Here is a 17,079-nt window from a genome sequence, read left to right as displayed (position 1 = left end):
GAGACAGAAAGAGCGCACGCATGCACGAGTAGGGGAGGAGCAGACAGAGGGACAGAGGATCTGAAGCGGGCTCCGTGCTGACAGCACAGAGCCCGACGTGAGGCTCGAACTCATGAACCGTGAGATCATGGTCTGAGCCAAAGTTGGCTGCTCAACCAACTGAGCCACCCAGGCGCTCCAGTTAGCAGTTTTTATGTTTCTTTTTAATTTTTTTTAATGTTTATTTATTTTTGAGAGAGACAGACAGACAGACAGACTGCAAGAGGGGAGGGGCAGAGAGAGAGGGAGACCCAGAATCCGAAGCAGGCTCCAGGCTCCGAGCTGTCAGCACGGAGCCCGACGCGGGGCTCGAAACCGCAAACCGTGAGATCACGACCTGAGCCGAAGTCGGGCGCTTAAGCAGGCGCCCCTCTGGAAGGAATTCCTTAAAATCCACCCTTGATTCATTCTACAATATATTTGGAGGTCTGTCCACGTTCAGTCTCTCAGCTCTTTCTGTCGTCTAGCCCTTCAGTCCTGCAGAAACGCCCGTGTTGTTGGGGACTGAAGTGACCGTCTGCTCGGGCACTGTTCCTCTCCACCCTGTTCTGTGATCTGCAGGCCCGTGGGCACCGTCTGATTCACCTTTGCTCTCTCGGCTCCAAGCAAGTACCTGGCGTCGGGGCGGGACCCAGGACGTGCTGGCCGAATGCGTGACCGAGCGGGGATGCGGGTCTCAAAGACCAAGGAGATCATTTTTAACACCATTCGGCCAGCCTTGTTCTGAAGTGGACAGCTTCTCTCTTCTATTTTTGCTTGCGCACACACAGCAAAACTGACTCATGCCCAGATTATGCCATTCATCTCTACATGACCTTGGCTCATTTCCCCCAGAGGGACGTTTTGGGCGCTAGACAGGTGCACACGAGGGATCAGATGGCCTGGTTAGGCATCCTAGGCCAGCACTTACGGCCCATGCCCTTTCATACCTCTTTGCCTTATACCGGAGTCCACATCCCACCTGCAGGGCCTAGAGAAGCCCCCTTTTCAGTTTCGACTCCAGCATCACCCCCTCCGAAGCCTTTCCCGACCCTAACTACGCCCCCGACCCCACACGGTGGGCATTGCGTCCTGTGTTTGCACATTCCGTTTGCTCCTGTCCCGCTCACTGGATGGGAAGCTTCCAGCAGACACGGCCTTTTCTGTCCTCCGTGCCTTGTACTTAGGACGTGCGTCATAAATGTGCCTTGAATGAAAACGGATGTGATCTGGGGCAAGTTACTCTCCTTTTCTGGGCCTCAGCTCATCCAGCTACAAAGTGGTGATAATGACACGTGGGCTGTGAGTGTCCTCCCTGAAGATGTATTTTCGCTCATACAACATGAGGGCTTCTTTATGTCGTGCCCGCATCATCCAGATCCAAAAATCACTGTCTTCCCTTCAGCCGTATTTCCTGAGGGGATAAGCGTATCAGGCAATCACCCAGAACCGATGAGGCCACCCAGGAGTCCCGCACGTTGGGTGATACCATCAGCCGGTCACTTAGAGCACGTGAGACGCTCTAAGTATCTTACTTTTCTATTTTCCATTTCAATCCAACCAAGTAGGTTGAATTATAACCATCATTTAATACAAGGAAATGAGGCCTAGAGAGGCAAAGTCACCTGTCCGAGGTGTGGGAGTCGGTTACACTGAGGGCCCTCAATGAACCGTGCGTCCCAGGATGTACTCCCCTCGTCCGGCATCTGAGCTGACCCGTGGCTCGCCTTAACGAAGAGGATGTGGGCAGAAGTGACGCTGGGCCAGTCCCAGCCTCCCGGTAGCTTCTGCTGTTGTGTTCTTGGAAGCACTGAGGCACCAGTAAGAAACCTGGCACTTCTGGGGAGCCTGGGGGGGGGGGGGGGGGCTCCGTCGGTTAAGCGTCAGACTTCGGCTCAGGTCATCCTCTCACGGTTCGCGAGTTCGAGCCCCGCGTCGGGTTCTGTGCTGACAGCTCGGAGCCTGGAGCCTGCCTCGGATTCTGTGTCCGCCTCTCTCTCTGCCCCTCCCCGGCTCCCACTCTGTCTCTCTCTTGTTCTCTCTCTCAAAAACAAACATTAAAAAAAGAATCTTTTTTTTCAAAGAAATCTGCCGCCTGCTGGAGAGGCCACTGTGGAGACTACCAGGAGGGGGAGAGGCCCTGAGCCTGAGCCTGCCTGGAAAGAGGGTGGGGGTCTCATAATTTGATAATCGAATGTACTGCAACATGATTTTACTTAACTCTACTAGAAACATCGACCAGAGAGCCTCAGCTCTGAATTACAAGAAAACCCAGACGTAGGATCCTCATTCTACTAGATCAGTGAGCTGAGGACCACCCAGCACCCCTGCTGATGTGACAGCAGGTGTATCTACCTGGGGGGCAGCGAATAACGGATACGGTCAGTGTTTACTCAGGAAGAACAGAATTATCCAAAAGCCAAGTGGAGACCTGACACATTCCGGGAAAAGTGATGTCAACAGAAACAAAGTCATGTTTACTAGAGTTGTCTTTTTTTGTTTTGCTCACTGATCGAGGGTGTCCTTGCACGCCGGGGACACATACGTGGCCTGAAGGGATAGTCCTTCTGGGTTAGAATCCAAAAGCCACTGGGTTGAGCCGTCCAGTCCTTCCGGTTTGGAAGCTGTGGTGACAAGAAACCCCTCCTTGGGTCGCTGTGGTCTCGTGGGCTCCCCTCGTGGATGTCCCCCGATTCCTGTAGAAAATTCTGGACAATGACAGTGTGTTCGTGTGTGTGGAGGGAGTAGGTCTCTCCACTTTCCCTCCCTGTGGGATAACCTATCATAACGTCTTCATAGTTTGTTACACGAGGTACCTGGTGGAAGAGATTGCGTTATTCCACGTTACTCCTTCGAGGAAGTGTTGTTTTTCCTTAGTCCGGGCTCCATGTCACAGACTGAGAAACAGAGACCTTCATGAGTCCCCTGGGGTCCACTGAGCATAGTCGTTAGAAGTCGTGTCTCAGAAACACGGCAAACACCACGTGGTTCCTTCTGGGTACAATTTGGGGGAAGGGGACACAGGAGAGGGGGCAGGGGGCTGGTCTGCGTGCTGGGATGTGGGCCCGCTGTCTTACCTGTGTGGCCTCACGCAGAGCTCACTTCAGCCCTGGGAAATGGCTTTAATGATCCCTTCTCTGTTTTGTCTCATTTTGTTTGAACCAAACAACACTCGGGGTGCCTGAGGGGCTCTGTCGGTTGAGGGTCCGACTCTTGATTTCGGCTCAGGTCACGATCTTGCGGTTTGTGAGTTCGAGCCCCCTATCGGGCTCTCTGCTGTCAGCACAGAACCCGCTTTGGATCCTCTGTCCCTCTCTCTCTCGGCCCCTCCCCCACTTATTCTCAATCAAAAATAAATAAATAAATTTAATATAAATAAATGGAGTCGTGTAATATGTGGTCTTTTGTGACTGCCTTCTTTCACTTAGCATGTTTTTAAGGTTCAGCTATGTTGTAGTATGTACTAGTGCTGAATTTCTGAATAATATTCATTATATGGACATAGCTTTTAAAAATAGCTTTTATTATAAAATAAGAATTTCACTGTAGAAAAGTGGTACAGATATAAAGAAAATAAAAATCACCCATAATTCCACCATCCAGGGATAACCACCAGTGGATACCTGTTGTTCTAGATTTTAGTTTATGCATATATATTTGTAAATGGAATCACACTGCATGCACTGTTTCTGCAACACGGTTTTTTTTTTTTAATTATTGTAAAGTGTGCATAATCTACACTTTACCATTGTAACCTTTTTTTAATTTGTTTTTTAAAAATGCTTATTTATTTACTTTTGAGAGACAGAGCATAAGCAAGGGGGACGGGGCAGAGAGAGAGAGAGAGAGAGAGAGAGGGAGAGAGGGAGGCACAGAATCTGAAACAGGCTCCAGGCTCTGAGCTGTGAGCACAGAGTCCGACATGGGGCTCAAACCCACAAACTGTGAGATCGTGACCGGAGCCAAAGTTGGACACTTAACTGACTAAGCCACCCGACTAAGCCAGCCCCAAGATTTAATTTTTTTAATGTTTATGTATTTATTTGTGAGAGGGGGGGAGGGGCGGGGGGGGGGGGAGAGAATCCCAAGCAGGCTCTGTGCCATCAGCACAGAGCCCGACATGGGGCTCGAACTCACGAACTGTGAGATCAAGACCTGAGCCGAAACCAAGAGCCGGACGCTTAATCGACTGAGCCACCCGGGCGCCCATAAAGATTTTAAGTAATCTCTATGCCGAACGTGGGGTTCGAACTCACAACCCCCGAGACCAAGAGTCGCACATACCACGGACGGAGCCCCCTCTTGAACCACTTTTAGGTGCACGGCTCAGTGGCGTTCTGCACATTCACACTGCCCTGCGACCGTCACCACCGCCATCCACCTCCAGAACTTTCTCATCATTCCAAACTGACACTCAGTACCCGCTGCACGCCAACCCCGATTCCTCCCTCCCCCTGGCAACCACTGTTCTGCCTCCTGTCTCTGTGAACGTGTCCACTCTAGGTACTTCGTAGAAGGAAATCCTCCAATATTTGTCTTTTCGCAACCGGCTTATTTTACGCAGCATGATGCCTTCAAAGTTCATCCCCGTGGTAGCACACGTGAGAACTTCTCTGCTTGTGGAGATCGATATTCCATTTTGTGTCCACACCACGTTGTTTATCCACTCGCCATCGACGGACCGTTGGCTCACTTCTGCCTCTGGACTACTGTCTTGACTACTGTGAATAGAGCCGCTATGAACACGGCGTACAAGTACCTCCGGTCTTTTGGGGGTACGCCCAGACGTGGAACTGCAGGATCATACGGAAATTGTGTGCGTAATCTTTTAAGGAACGACCACAGAGGCCGCCCCATTGTACATTCCCCTCCGCCGCGGACAGGAGTTCGAATTTCTCCACGACTTTGCCAGCACTTTTTATCTTTTTGGTCCTAGTCACCCTGGTGGGTGTGGAGGGGTATCTCATTGTGATTTTGACTCGCATTTCCCCAATGACTATGAAGTTGAGCATCTTTTCATGTGCTTATTGGCCTGTTATATCTCTTTTTGGATCCTTTGCCAGTTTGGAATTGGGTTGTCATTTTATTATCAAGCTGTAAGGCTTCTTTATACATAGTTTGGATGTACGATTTGCAATTATTATCTGCCACTCTGAGGATTGTCTTTTTGTATTCTTGATCCTGCCTTTTTTTAAGTTTTTATTTATTTATTGGCGGGGGAGAGAGGGGCAGAGAGAGAAGGCGAGAGACAGAATCCCAAGCAGGTTCTGCACTGTCAGAGCAGAGCCCAATGTGGGGCTCGACCCCAGGAATCACGAGACCATGACTTAAGCCGCAATCAAGAGTCGGACGCTCAACTCACTGAGCCCCTCGGGTGCCCCGTCATAGTGCCCTCTGAAGCATACAAGTTTACACAGCAATCACTCAGTGTTTGATAAATGGGTGATGGGACTGGAAAGAACCAAACCCAGTATGTCTAAAATGTAGCTCTATTGATTTTTCTTGTCTTGTATTTTTACTCAGAGTTTTTGATGAGTTTAGTGTCCTTGTCCGAATGTTAGTTTTTCTGTTTCTAATGGAGGCAATGACAGCCTTGTGATGGGTGTGTTACCGTCACACCCCAGAGGGAGAAACCGAGGCAGGGAGAGAGTGGACCAGACTCCTGATTCCCTCACCTGGATGTTGTCCTTGAGCAACTTTCCAGCTTGTTGGGAAAACTGAGCAAGCCGATGACTACAAACTCTCTTTCATAAATATCCAATACAGAAGCTCACTGAAAATAATAGTTTAGTGCCTTGCTTGTGGTCACGCAGCTCATATGGGTAGATCTGGGACTGGGATACAGCTTCAGGCTTCAGAGTATGAGGAGACTCATTTATGGCTTTTGTTTAAAATGCAGATTATGGGGCGCCTGGGTGGCTCAGTCGGTTGAGCTTCTGACTTCGGCTCAGGTCATGATCCCACGGTCTATGAGTTCGAGCCCTGCGTCGGGCTCTGTGCTGACGGCTTGGAGCCTGGAGCCTGCTTTGGATTCTGGGTCTCCCTTTCTCTCTGAACCTCCCCCGTTCGTGCTGTCTCTCTCTGTCTCAAAAATAAATAAACATTAAAAAAAAATTTTAAAAAATGCAGATTATCAGCTCTATATAGAAAACCTGAAAGACTCCACCAAAAAACTTCTGGAACTGATAAATGAATTGAGTAAAATCGCAGGATACAAAATCAATGTGCAGAAACCGGTTGCATTTCTATACACCGATAATGAAGCAGCAGGAAGAGAAAATAAGGAAACAATCCCACTTACAACTGCACCAAAAAGAATAAGATACCTAGGAATAAACCTAACCAAAGAGGGGAAAGACCTGTACTCTGAAAACTAAAATACGGATATGTCTCGGGGCGCCTGGGGGGCTCAGTCGGTTGAGCGTCCGACTTCCGCTCAGGTCCTGATCTCACGGCTCGTGAGTTCGAGCCCCACGTTGGGGGGGCTCTGCCCCTAACCCACTCGCATTCTGTCTCTGTCTCTCTCAAAAGTAAATACACATTAAAAAAATTTTTTTAAATAAATAAAATACGGATAAGTCTTTATTGAAAACACAAAGAAATAGACTCTCCATGCTCATGGAAGAACAAATATTGTTTTTAAAAATTTTTTTTCAACGTTTTTTATTTATTTTTGGAACAGAGAGAGACAGAGCATGAATGGGGGAGGGGCAGAGAGAGAGGGAGACACAGAATCGGAAACAGGCTCCAGGCGCCGAGCCATCAGCCCAGAGCCCGACGCGGGGCTCGAACTCACGGACCGCGAGATCGTAACCTGGCTGAAGTCGGACGCTTAACCGACTGTGCCACCCAGGCGCCCCAAATATTGTTAAAATGTCTATATGTCCCAAAGCAATCTACACATTTCATGCTATCACCAAAATACCAGCAGCATTTTTCACAGAGCTAGAACTAACAATCCTGAACCTTGTATGGAACCACAAAGGCCAAAGTAATGTAGGAAAAGAAGAGCAAAGCTGGAGGCATCACGATTTCGGACTTCGAGCTGTGTTACAAAGCTGTAGTCATCGAAACTATATGGTACCGACACAAAAACAGACACATGGAACAGGACAGAAAACCCAGAAGTAGACCCACAACTATATGGTCAACTAATCTTCGACACAGCAGAAAAGAATATTCAGTGGGAAAAAGACCGACTCTTCAGCAAATGGTTCTGGGAAAACTGGACAGCGACACACAGACGAATGGATCTGGGCCAGTTTCTTACCCCACATACAAAAATAAATTCACAATGGACTGAAGACCTAAATGTGAGACCCGAAACCATAACATCCTATCAGAGAACACAGGCAGTAATGTCTCTGACATCGGCTGTAGCAACGTTTTTCTAGATGTTTCCTGAAGCAACAGAAATAAAAGCAAAAATAAGCCATGGGACTACGTCAAAATAAAGAGCTTCTGCACAGCGAAGGAAACAACAAAACTGAAAGGCAGCCTAGGGAATGGGAGAGGATATTTGCAAATGACATACGAGATAAAGTATATTCACATACACACACCATGGAATATTATTCAGCCATAAATAAAGAATGAAGACTTACCATTTGCGATAACGTGGATGGAGCTAGAGTGCATTATGTGGAACAAGTCAGAGAAAAAAAATACCATATGCTTTCGCTCATTTGTGCAATTTAAGAAACAAAACAAACAGGAAAAGGGACAAACCAAGAAATAGACTCTTAACTACGGAGAACATACTTCTGGTCACCAGAGGGGAGGTGGTGGGGGATGGGGGAGATAGGACATGGGGATTAAGGAGGGCACTTGTTGTGATGAGCACTGGGTGATGTGGTACGTCTGAAACTATGTAACACTGTATGTTCGCTATACTGGAATTTTAAAAAATGATAGTAAATAAAGTTTGAAAAACAAGAACTCGGGCGCCTGGGTGGCTCAGTCGGTTAAGCGTCGGACTTTGGCTCAGGTCCCGATCTCCAGGCTCGCGAGTTCGAGCCCCCTGTCGGGTTCTGTCCTGACAACCTAGAGCCTGCTTCGGATTCTGTGTCTCTGTCTCTCTCTGCCCCTTCCCCACTCTCGCGCTCCCTCTCAAAAATAAATTTAAAAATAAACATTAAAAAAATTAAAAAACAAAAACCAAACTGCAGATTATCAGAGGCAGGGCCTCAAATTACTTAAACAGCAGCCTTGCTTTGGTCCAATGATACTTTGACCACAGGTTTACTTTCCCAAAGGTGGTTTCCCTCACTCCTCTACCTGCCTGCTCTTCCCTTCCCAGATCTGACCTCTTAAACTCCTCTCCACACCGACACGACTTTGACAATAGGGATGCACGCCTTTCGACTTCTTAGAGGGCCCATCAGAACGTGTCTAAGAAGGCACAGGAGGGGTTAAATCAGTGACCTAAGGATTATTTTCTAAAACTGAATTTTTCACCCTGTCTGCTCACACTCTGCCCCCTTCCTCCCCCCCTGCAAGCCGGCAACACCCGGTTTCCAAGGCACAGGCTGGTGGTGATACTCAAGCAAAGTGGCAGCGACAGCTAACATTGGAGTCAAAATGTGTCACCAACTACGAGAATGCCTTTATCTACCAGCTCATTTAACCCGCAAAGCAACCTTGTTATTATCTGCACTTGTCAGGGGCGAGTGTGACTGCACAGAGATTTAAGGTAAGAAACAAACCAGCCGGGGATTATACAACTAGCAGCCGGAACCCCAAGCAGGTTTTCAGGGCTCCGGAGCCCATCCTCTGAACCTCTAGCGGGACTCGTGCAGGCAGGCATCTCTCCCCTCTTTGGCCGGCCTGCCCCACGGAGCGTTTCAACACCACCACCGCCCCCCCTCCCCCCCCCACCGCCCCAACGAGACTGGACTGGTTTCCAAGACTGTCACCTTGTCACAGGGCCATCCATCGCCCCCATTTTTGTTCTTCAACACAAATGCAAGCATGTCACCCCTATCTTTGCCAAGCCGACTCCCCCATTGCCCCAGTGCAAGTCCGAGGGCTTCCTCGGCCCGGCCTCCGAGCGCTGATCCGGCCTCACCTGTCTACCACGCCTCCGCTTCTAGTTCCTGGAAGTCACCCGTGTCGTCTTTCCATTACCCCTTCTGCCCACCCCTCCCCCACCCCCACGACCCCCGGAGGGAAAGGCTCGGGGCTCGTTAGCATCTGTTAAATGCGCTGTGCACCGGCCACGGTGGCGTATCGCTGGACCGTGAAACGTGTCCCCCAGCGGGACGGGCTCTCATCGGTGTCCCGGGCACACTCCCGGGCAGGGGCCCCGCCACCCTGCCGCGTCGCCGCCGCCGCCGCCGCCTCGGGTCGCCGGGCCGGCGATGCCCTCCGCGCTCGCCGCGCGGTGTCGCGGCGAGCAGAGCAGCCGCCCTGCGGCGGCGGCGGCGGCGGCGGCGGCCCGAGCGCCCAACGTGGCCACCCGGCCGGGGCTGTCCCGCGGGTCCCCGCCGCCACCCCGCGGGCCCCTCGGGCCCGCCTGCCCCGCCGCGCCCCCCTCCGTCCGCAGCAGCGCCCGCGGCGGGGGCCCCGGGAGGGCCGGGCGGGACGCGGCCGCTTCCCCGCGCGCCCCGGCGCCGGGCCGGGCCGCCGCCGCCTCCCGCCCCCCCCTCCTCCCCGGGCCCGCGCCCGCTCGGCCGCACCCCTCCCCGGCCCGCCTCAGCCGGCCGCGCCGCGGGCAGCGAGCGCCGCATTCGAACCTCCCTCGCAAAGACAGTCTCCGCCCCACAATGCACCGCGGCGGGCAGCCTTTGAAAAAGCGGCGCGGCTCGTTCAAGATGGCGGAGCTCGACCAGTTGCCTGACGAGAGTGAGTAGCGCCTCCGAGCGCGCCCCTGCCTCCCGCCGGCCGCCCGCCCCCCCCGCCCCGGGCCGCGCCGGCCGGGGCGGGCGGCCGTGCCCTCCGCCGGGCAGGCGGGGCCGGCCGCCGGCCCCGGCGCGCTCCCCCAGGGCTCCCGCCGCCGTGTTGCCGCCGCGTCGCCGCCTTTGTTATGGTGCCTGTGTGTGTGGGTTTCTGGGGTGGTGTGAGCGCCGGGGCCGGAAACCGAAAGCCCGCGGGCGGCGGCGCGCGCCGGCCGGGGCGGGGGGTGGGGGCGGGGGCCGCCGCCCCCGGGCCGCACGCGGGCCCCGGGCCGGGTGGGGGAGGAGCGGCCCCGGGCCGCGGGGGGCCGTCCTCGCCGCCCGCCCCGCTCGCCCGGCGGGGTTATGTAACTCGCCCGGCCGCGGCCGCGAGGGCCCGGGGCCGGGGAGGGGGCCGCCCCGGCCGGGCCGGGCGTCCTGTCGCGGCTCCTGCCTCTGCGGGCGCCGGGGATCCCCCCCCCCACCCCCCAGCTGTCCGCTCCCCCCCCCTCCCCCCGCCTCCTCCTCCGGCGTGTCCACCCCTGGAAGTGTTTCCGTGTCACAGCGCTGGCCCCTTCCCCCGGGACCACAGGTGGCCGTGGACCTTCCCGGGGGCGGGGGGGGCGGGGAGGACCCGGGCCGCCCCCACCCCGCACACTTCCCCGTGCGCGCGCGTGCCCTCCTCCACGGCCGAGAGCATCGCGGCGCGCACCGCCCGTGCCCTTCCTGGCTCGCCTCCCTCCGCCCCCGTGACCCGGGTGGTGCTCGTCCGCGGCCAGCGCCGGAGGGCGCCAGGCCCCTGCTCGGGGCCCCGTGGGACGCGAGGTGGGAATCCGCAGCGCCGTCGTCCGAAGTCGGGGGGGGGGGGGGGGGGAGGCGGACGCCCGAGTTGGTCGCAGAAGGGCCCCCGCTCCCCGTCCGGTGCGTGCATGCCCGCCCGTCGGTCGCGAGGGGCCCGGCGGAACGGAAGCGGGTCCCCGTCGCCGTGCGCTCCCGCCGGGCGCGCGGGACACGTGGACGCTTGTCCCAGGAGGCCGGCGCGCAGCCTCCTCCGTGCCCTTCGTGGGGGTCGCGGCCTCCGACCGCGTCGCGGAGTTAGGAAAGTTCGAGTTGCCCAACTGGCGGAAAGTTGTGTGGGCAGAGTCGGAGTCGTGGGTTTGTTGTGGGCCCAGAACCGAGTGCCCCCGCGGGATCGTCGGGGTGCTGGCCCCCGCCACGGGGGGCCGGGGAGCCCTCACGTGGGGCTGGAGTGACTGGGGAGCGGGGTTTTCAGTGTTAACGTTTGCTAGTTGCAGCAGGTGGTCAGGTGTGGCTGCCCCCCCCCCCCCCCTGCATTGGACGTGGCGCAAGGGTAGACCTACCCTGAGCGTTGTTTCCGGTTTGGAGAGGACAGGGATTGTGGCGACGGACGTCCCCAGGTGAGGGTGGGCCTGCACGCCACGTGCCGGCCACCCGGGAGTCCTTGCTCTCTTGGGGACAGGGGTGGTCAGCGCGTGTCAGGAGTCACCACCACCGGACCTGTGATTTTGAAGGCCGGTCCTTCGGTTGACATGAGATGAGGGGTGTTTGAAGCGGCTTTCTTGTAACTGTCATTTGGAATATTTGCTCGTCACCGTTAAGTATTTATTGAGGACCTACTAGGATTCTCGGTAGAGACTTGGGGGCCGTAGGTACCAGGATTCAAACGCCAGCGACGCTCTCAGACTGCGTCACCATCGTTGGTGTCACGTTGTGACCTCTCCGGGTCGCAGGGGTGCACACGGGCCGTGCACCTGTGTGCGTGCAGGGACGTCTTGTTTAGCGAGACCACAACTTGCTGCAAGCAGGGACTGCCGCCCTCGTTGGTCACACGCGGTGCCACGTGTCAGGTGGATGTGAACACTTGATTTATGTTGAATTGACGCGCTACTAACGAACCTGGAGAAGATTCGTGGGAAGTGATTTTCAGTCTGATGCTGGAAGTAGCAGGTTTCTTTGCCAATTTGAGTCGAAGGGACTGGCCAATGCATTAGCCAGGAGCCAGTGTAACGTTACCAATAATGAAAGCTGCCATACGAGTACTTGCTGTGACCCAGATGCTCCTTAAGTGCTTTTTGGTTGACGGAAGTCCTCTCGCCAGTTCCTGTGTACGAGGAAACCCAGGCCTCTCCTTGCAGCCGCTGCATATCTCACATCTGCTGTCGGATGTGAAATCCTCAACTTCAGGGGTTCAGGACCGACCTCATAGTCCCCCCCCCCCCCCCAGGACGAAGTCCTCCCAGTAGTTCCTGCCTTTAATGAACAGCTCCCCCCAGCGCTCATGAAAACTTGGGCACTTGTGTCTTCCACCTCCCGTGACAAGGACCTGACCACGTCTTGTAACTTTCACCTTCTCCCCATCACCCGACATGCCCGTGCACCAATCCCTTCGGCCTCCCATTAACCCACTGCCCGCCCCTACCCTGCAACCTCCAAGGGGTCAGAGCAGTCCTTCTAGAGGGCATGTGTCATCCTGCTGCTGGGGACACTATCACAGCCAAGGGGGCCTTTGGACTCTGGCCACGCCCACCTCTCCAGCTTCGTTTGATACCACTCTTCTTCTCCTACTGTCCCTTTTTTTTTTTTAAAGTTTATTTATTTTGAGAAAGAGAACGAATGGGAGAGGGGCAGAGAGAGAGAATCCCAAGCAGGCTCTGAACTGCCAGCTCGGAGCCCGGCTCAGGGCTTGAACCCACGAACTGTGAGATCATGACCTGAGCCAAAATCAGGAGTCGGATGTTTAACCGACTGAGTCACCCAGGAGCCCCTCATCCTGTCCCTTTGAGCCAAATTTGACCTTTTTCAGTCCCTGTACTCACCAGGCTTTCTTTTTTTTGCAAGGCCTTTGCACACGCTCTTCTCACCATCTGGAATGTTCTTCCTTTCCCTCGCTTGCAGTTGATGTCTGTTTATCCTTTACATCCTTTACCCCCAAGCTTCTTTAGAAAGTTATTTTCCATCCTCCTGGACAAGGTGACACCTTCTTATGAAACCTTTTTATTCGGTCTTGTAACTTCTTGCTGGCAATGGTCACAGCTGTGGCTTTGCGTCTGTCCATGAGATTGGTTGGAAGCCCCCTGGAGAAGGCACCGGTTCTGGTTTTCTTCCTGCTTGCCTTTCCTGTTCATGCCTGACACCTGCCTTACTTCTCTGACCCTTTCCCATGACCTGCTCCCTGAGCACAATGGCCTTTGCCCTGCTGCTCCTTGAATGCTCTAAACGCTCTATCTCAGGGTTTTTGTACCTGGTATTTCTTCTGCCCAGACCCAGTGCTTTGACCTCCTGCTCCCTCAAGACTAGTCCTTTTTAGATGTTAGCTCCTCAGAGAAGACTTCCCTCAGCACCCTATGTGAAGTACCCCCCCGCCACACACACGGTGAGATCACTTCGTTTGTTTCCTTTATGACAACTGCACGTATCATTATCATTTCCTGTACTTGTTTATTGTGTGTCTCTTCCCACTAGACTGTAAGCGTGCTGAGAGCAGAGGCTCTGTCTCTTCCGGCAGCTGATCCCAGCCCCTGGAATGGTGCTGCAGGAGGCATTCGGAGAATACTTTGTTGAATGAACGAACGAACGTATTCAGCACATGTGCACACGTACAGCCCGTGTCCTAACTTCTGTGCACCAGCCTGTGAAATCCATGTGCTTAGCCTAGAAGGTTTTTTTTTCTAATTGATCAAAGTAATACTAATGATAAGCACGATATAAAAATTAGCCATGTGCTATGGGCACTGTTCTCTGAGCACTTTCACATACGGTAACTCGTTCAATCCCTGTTTCACAAATGAAGAATCAGCAGCACAGAGAAATTAAGTAAATTGCTTAAGGTAACACAGCAAAAAAGTGGCAGAACCAAGATTCAAATATAGCTAGTCTCGATGTGTGCCCTTAACCATTATGCTATGTGGCCCCTCGAAAAAGAAAAAAAAGGCTAAAAGGGGTAGGTCAGAATCCCTAGGACAGAGTCTTACCTTCACGGAGCAGGAATGGATACCCTTGAGGCTCGCACCTCTTCCTTCAGATCTCTGCTCAGATATCACCTAACAGAGCAGCTAACTGATCACGAGCACCTCATGGAAACAGTCTTCCCGCTCCCACCCCCTGCCCACGTTCCTGATATCCTGCCCCCCCCCCCCCCCCCCCCGTCCCCGCCCAGTGCTTATCACCACTCGATGTATCTGTTCATCTCCCCTCCTTAGAATGTGAAGTGCATGACAGTGGGGCCTTTGGCTCTTCTGCGTTGCTGTTGAAGCCCCAGTGCCTGGAGCAGGGACCGGGGGTGCAGTCAGCACTCTGCGTATTCGCCGGGGGAGTGAATGCTCACTGCTCTTTCCAAAACCAACCAGATTCTCTTGGCAGCCAGGTGGATACGTGCCCTGTCCGCCAGCTGCTTCCCCATCATGTTGTGCTGCGTGAGGCTTTTTAGCTAGACTTTATGGCCTTGCTCCCTCACTTCTCCCCCATGCTTCTACTTCCGCTGTCATTAAACCCGGCTGCTGCTGGGAGGCTGTTAAGGTGTCCTGTTACCCACCCGTTCTCCACATCGAGGCAAGAGAGTCGAGTGAGAGCAAGAGTGGCTTTGGTGTTGATGGCTTGTCTGTTTCTACAAGCCTCTCTCATCCTGCCTGCGGACGAAAAGTCGGCTGAAGTTCGGGATCTGAGCTGCGTGAGAACGTTTCGTAGCCAGAACTGCCGTACCTTATCCGTGGCTTTTCATTTCAAGTCTGTTGTCCATTCGTACGAGTTGTGAATCATGGCTGCTTCTTTCTGTTAAACAACAAGGAGAATGACTCTGCCTTCTCTGATTTTTTACCTAGTTCATAGTCCTCTTTCTTACTTTATCCCCCGAGATCATCCTGTATTTGTTTTTGTGTTTTAGGAAATGCCCTAACGGATTGGCTCCTTAAAGATGTTTATACACATTTTGAACATGCCATTTAAAATTTTGTCTTTTCTCAGTGCAGGTAAATGACCAAACTTTTGAATAACTTAACTGCTGCCTGATTGTAGATTATATTCCATCAAACATAAATGGATGTCACAGTAACTGAGATGAGAAGTAGCTGGTTCTAAAATAAAACAGACTTACGGGCGCCTGGGTGGCTCAGTTGGTTAAGCATCCGACTTCAGCTCAGGTCACGATCTCACGGTCTGTGAGTTCGAGCCCCGTGTCTGCCTCTGTGCTGACAGCTCAGAGCCTGGAGCCTGCTTTGGATTCTGTGGCTCCCTCTCTCTCTGTCCCTCCCCCACTCATGCTCTGTCTCTCTCTCTCTCTCAAAAATAAATAACCATTAAAAAATTTTTTTTTAATGAAACAGACTTAAAAATGAGGAATGATATGTAATAATTTGACTATGACTATAGTAACAGAAAAAAAGGTGTTCTCAACAGTTTTGTTTTTGTTTTTAAAGTTAAAAGAGGGAGTTTTTGGTCATCCGGAATTCTGTGAACAGTTTCTCTTCTGGAGCAGAGAAAGGGTTTTCCTGTTGATTTTTCAACATTGAGATAAAATTGATACTTAACATTGTGTTAGTTTCAGGAGTGCAACATCATGACTTGATACATGTGAAGTGATCATCTCACAGTGGGTTAGTCAACATCCATCACCACCCGTGGTTACGCTTTTTTCTCCTACCACCAGCACTTTTCAGATCTGCTCTCTTAGCAGCGTTCATGTTGCTGTGCTGTGCATCACATCTCCAGCGTTTATTTCCCTTATAGCCGGAAGTTAGTGCCTTTTTGATACTTCTGCCCATTTTGCCCACACCCCCAGCCCTCGCTTTTGGCAGCCACCAAACCGTTCTCTGTGTCTGTGAGTTCGGGTGTGACTTTTTGTTTGTTTTTAATTTTTTTAATGTTTATTTATTTTTGAGAGGGGGGAGGGGCAGAGAGAGAGGGAGACACAGAATCCAAAGCAGGCTCCAGGCTCCGAGCTGTCGGCACAGAGCCTGATGGGGGCTCGAAATCACGAACCCAGAGATCGTGATCTGAACCGAAGTCAGACACTCAACTGAGCCACCCAGGTGCCCCTATTATTTTGCAAGTGACCTGGACTTCTTTGCAGTATACGTATCCAGTTCTGATACTTTTCAATGTAGCACGCTCCCTGCCTCATCAACATGTACTTCCCTGTGGTTTCTCTGCCTCCGCTCGCCCCCAGCGCCCGCAGGACAGCGACCAGAGCCTGGAGGCCGGCTGTTTAGAGGGGGGCTGAGGGTTCCCGGCGACAGAGCCCCTCGGACCTTTATTAACAACAGATTCTGGGTGTGTGAGGAGCCTCCGGGTTATTCAAATACACACGAAGGCGTGTTTTCGTCAGAGAGCCCTCCAGCTGTGTGCCAGCCCCTCTGGGCTGCTCTGACTCCAGCTGGGGAGTCCTGAAGGGTGCACACACCTGCATTCTAGACTCCCAGGGGACCCCCTGCCTGATTGACAGTCCCGCTGGATCCTTTTCACCTTCTCTTTTCTCCACTCCGCTGCCACTGCTGATCTTTGCTTCAGTAAATGGCCGTGTTCCTTTCTCTTTTCCTTCTCCAGCACCAGGACACTTCTGGGTGAGGATCCCAAATCCCTCTGTGCCGACGCTTCCCTGCCTTCCCTCCCCCAACTCTCACAACTTCCACAGGACTCCCGATAGCTCTCTCTAGCTTGTCCTTACTTTGCCTGAATTCTGGCCTGCAGCTGGGATGGCCCGCTGGTTCTTTCTTTCTATTTTTTTAATGTGTGTTTATTTTCGAGAGAGAGGAGTGCAAACGGAGGAGGGACAGAGAGGGAGGGAGGGGGGAAGAGAGAGAATCCCAAGCAGGCTCTGAGCTGTCAGCGCAAAGCCCGCCGCGGGGCTCCATCCCAGGAACCGTGAGATCACGACCTGAGCTGAAATTGAGTCAGACGCTTACCCGACTGAGCCCCCCAGGTGCCCCAGCTCTGGTTACCTCTGATTGCACACCCCCCTGCGACTTCAGTCTCTACACCCCTAAAACCAGATGGGCCACTTTCACCCTGTAGCCAAGTTCTGTTTCTCTCATGTCGATTCTGAAATGACACTGATTTGTTTTCCTTGCAGGCTCTTCAGCAAAAGCCCTTGTCAGTTTAAAAGGTAAGATCATAGCGCGATCCTTCAGGTATGGCATTAAGGTGGAAATTTAATTCGTTAAATTAATGGGGATAC

General features: G+C 53.0%; 1 protein-coding gene and 1 long non-coding RNA gene across 8 annotated transcripts in view; one reads left to right on the top strand and one right to left on the bottom strand.

Moving 5' to 3' along the window:
• Window positions 1–17,079, bottom strand: part of LOC145713337 (uncharacterized) — a 385,846-nt gene that overhangs the window by 284,042 nt on the left and 84,725 nt on the right. The window lies entirely within an intron of this gene.
• LIN9 (lin-9 DREAM MuvB core complex component) overlaps window positions 9,761–17,079 on the top strand; it is a 60,688-nt gene continuing 53,369 nt past the window's right edge. For 2 of the 7 annotated variants that reach the window (XM_078441119.2, XM_078441126.2), the window contains exons 1-2: window positions 9,761–9,861; window positions 16,975–17,007. In XM_078441119.2, coding sequence (XP_078297245.1) covers window positions 9,783–9,861; window positions 16,975–17,007 — 112 coding nt within the window. In that variant the 5' untranslated portion in view covers window positions 9,761–9,782. Of the gene's footprint in view, window positions 9,862–10,468; window positions 10,716–14,602; window positions 14,876–16,974; window positions 17,008–17,079 lie in introns of those variants that run through there. The other 5 variants (XM_078441125.2, XM_078441122.2, XM_078441123.2 and 2 more) reach the window with 4 other exon arrangements.

Source organism: Panthera onca, chromosome F1 (assembly GCF_046562875.1).
Source record: "Panthera onca isolate mPanOnc1 chromosome F1, mPanOnc1 haplotype 2, whole genome shotgun sequence".
In the NCBI taxonomy this organism is placed as follows: domain Eukaryota; kingdom Metazoa; phylum Chordata; class Mammalia; order Carnivora; family Felidae; genus Panthera; species Panthera onca.
The sequence above is the reverse complement of the archived record's forward strand: the minus strand, read 5'-3'. Positions and strand labels throughout refer to the sequence as shown.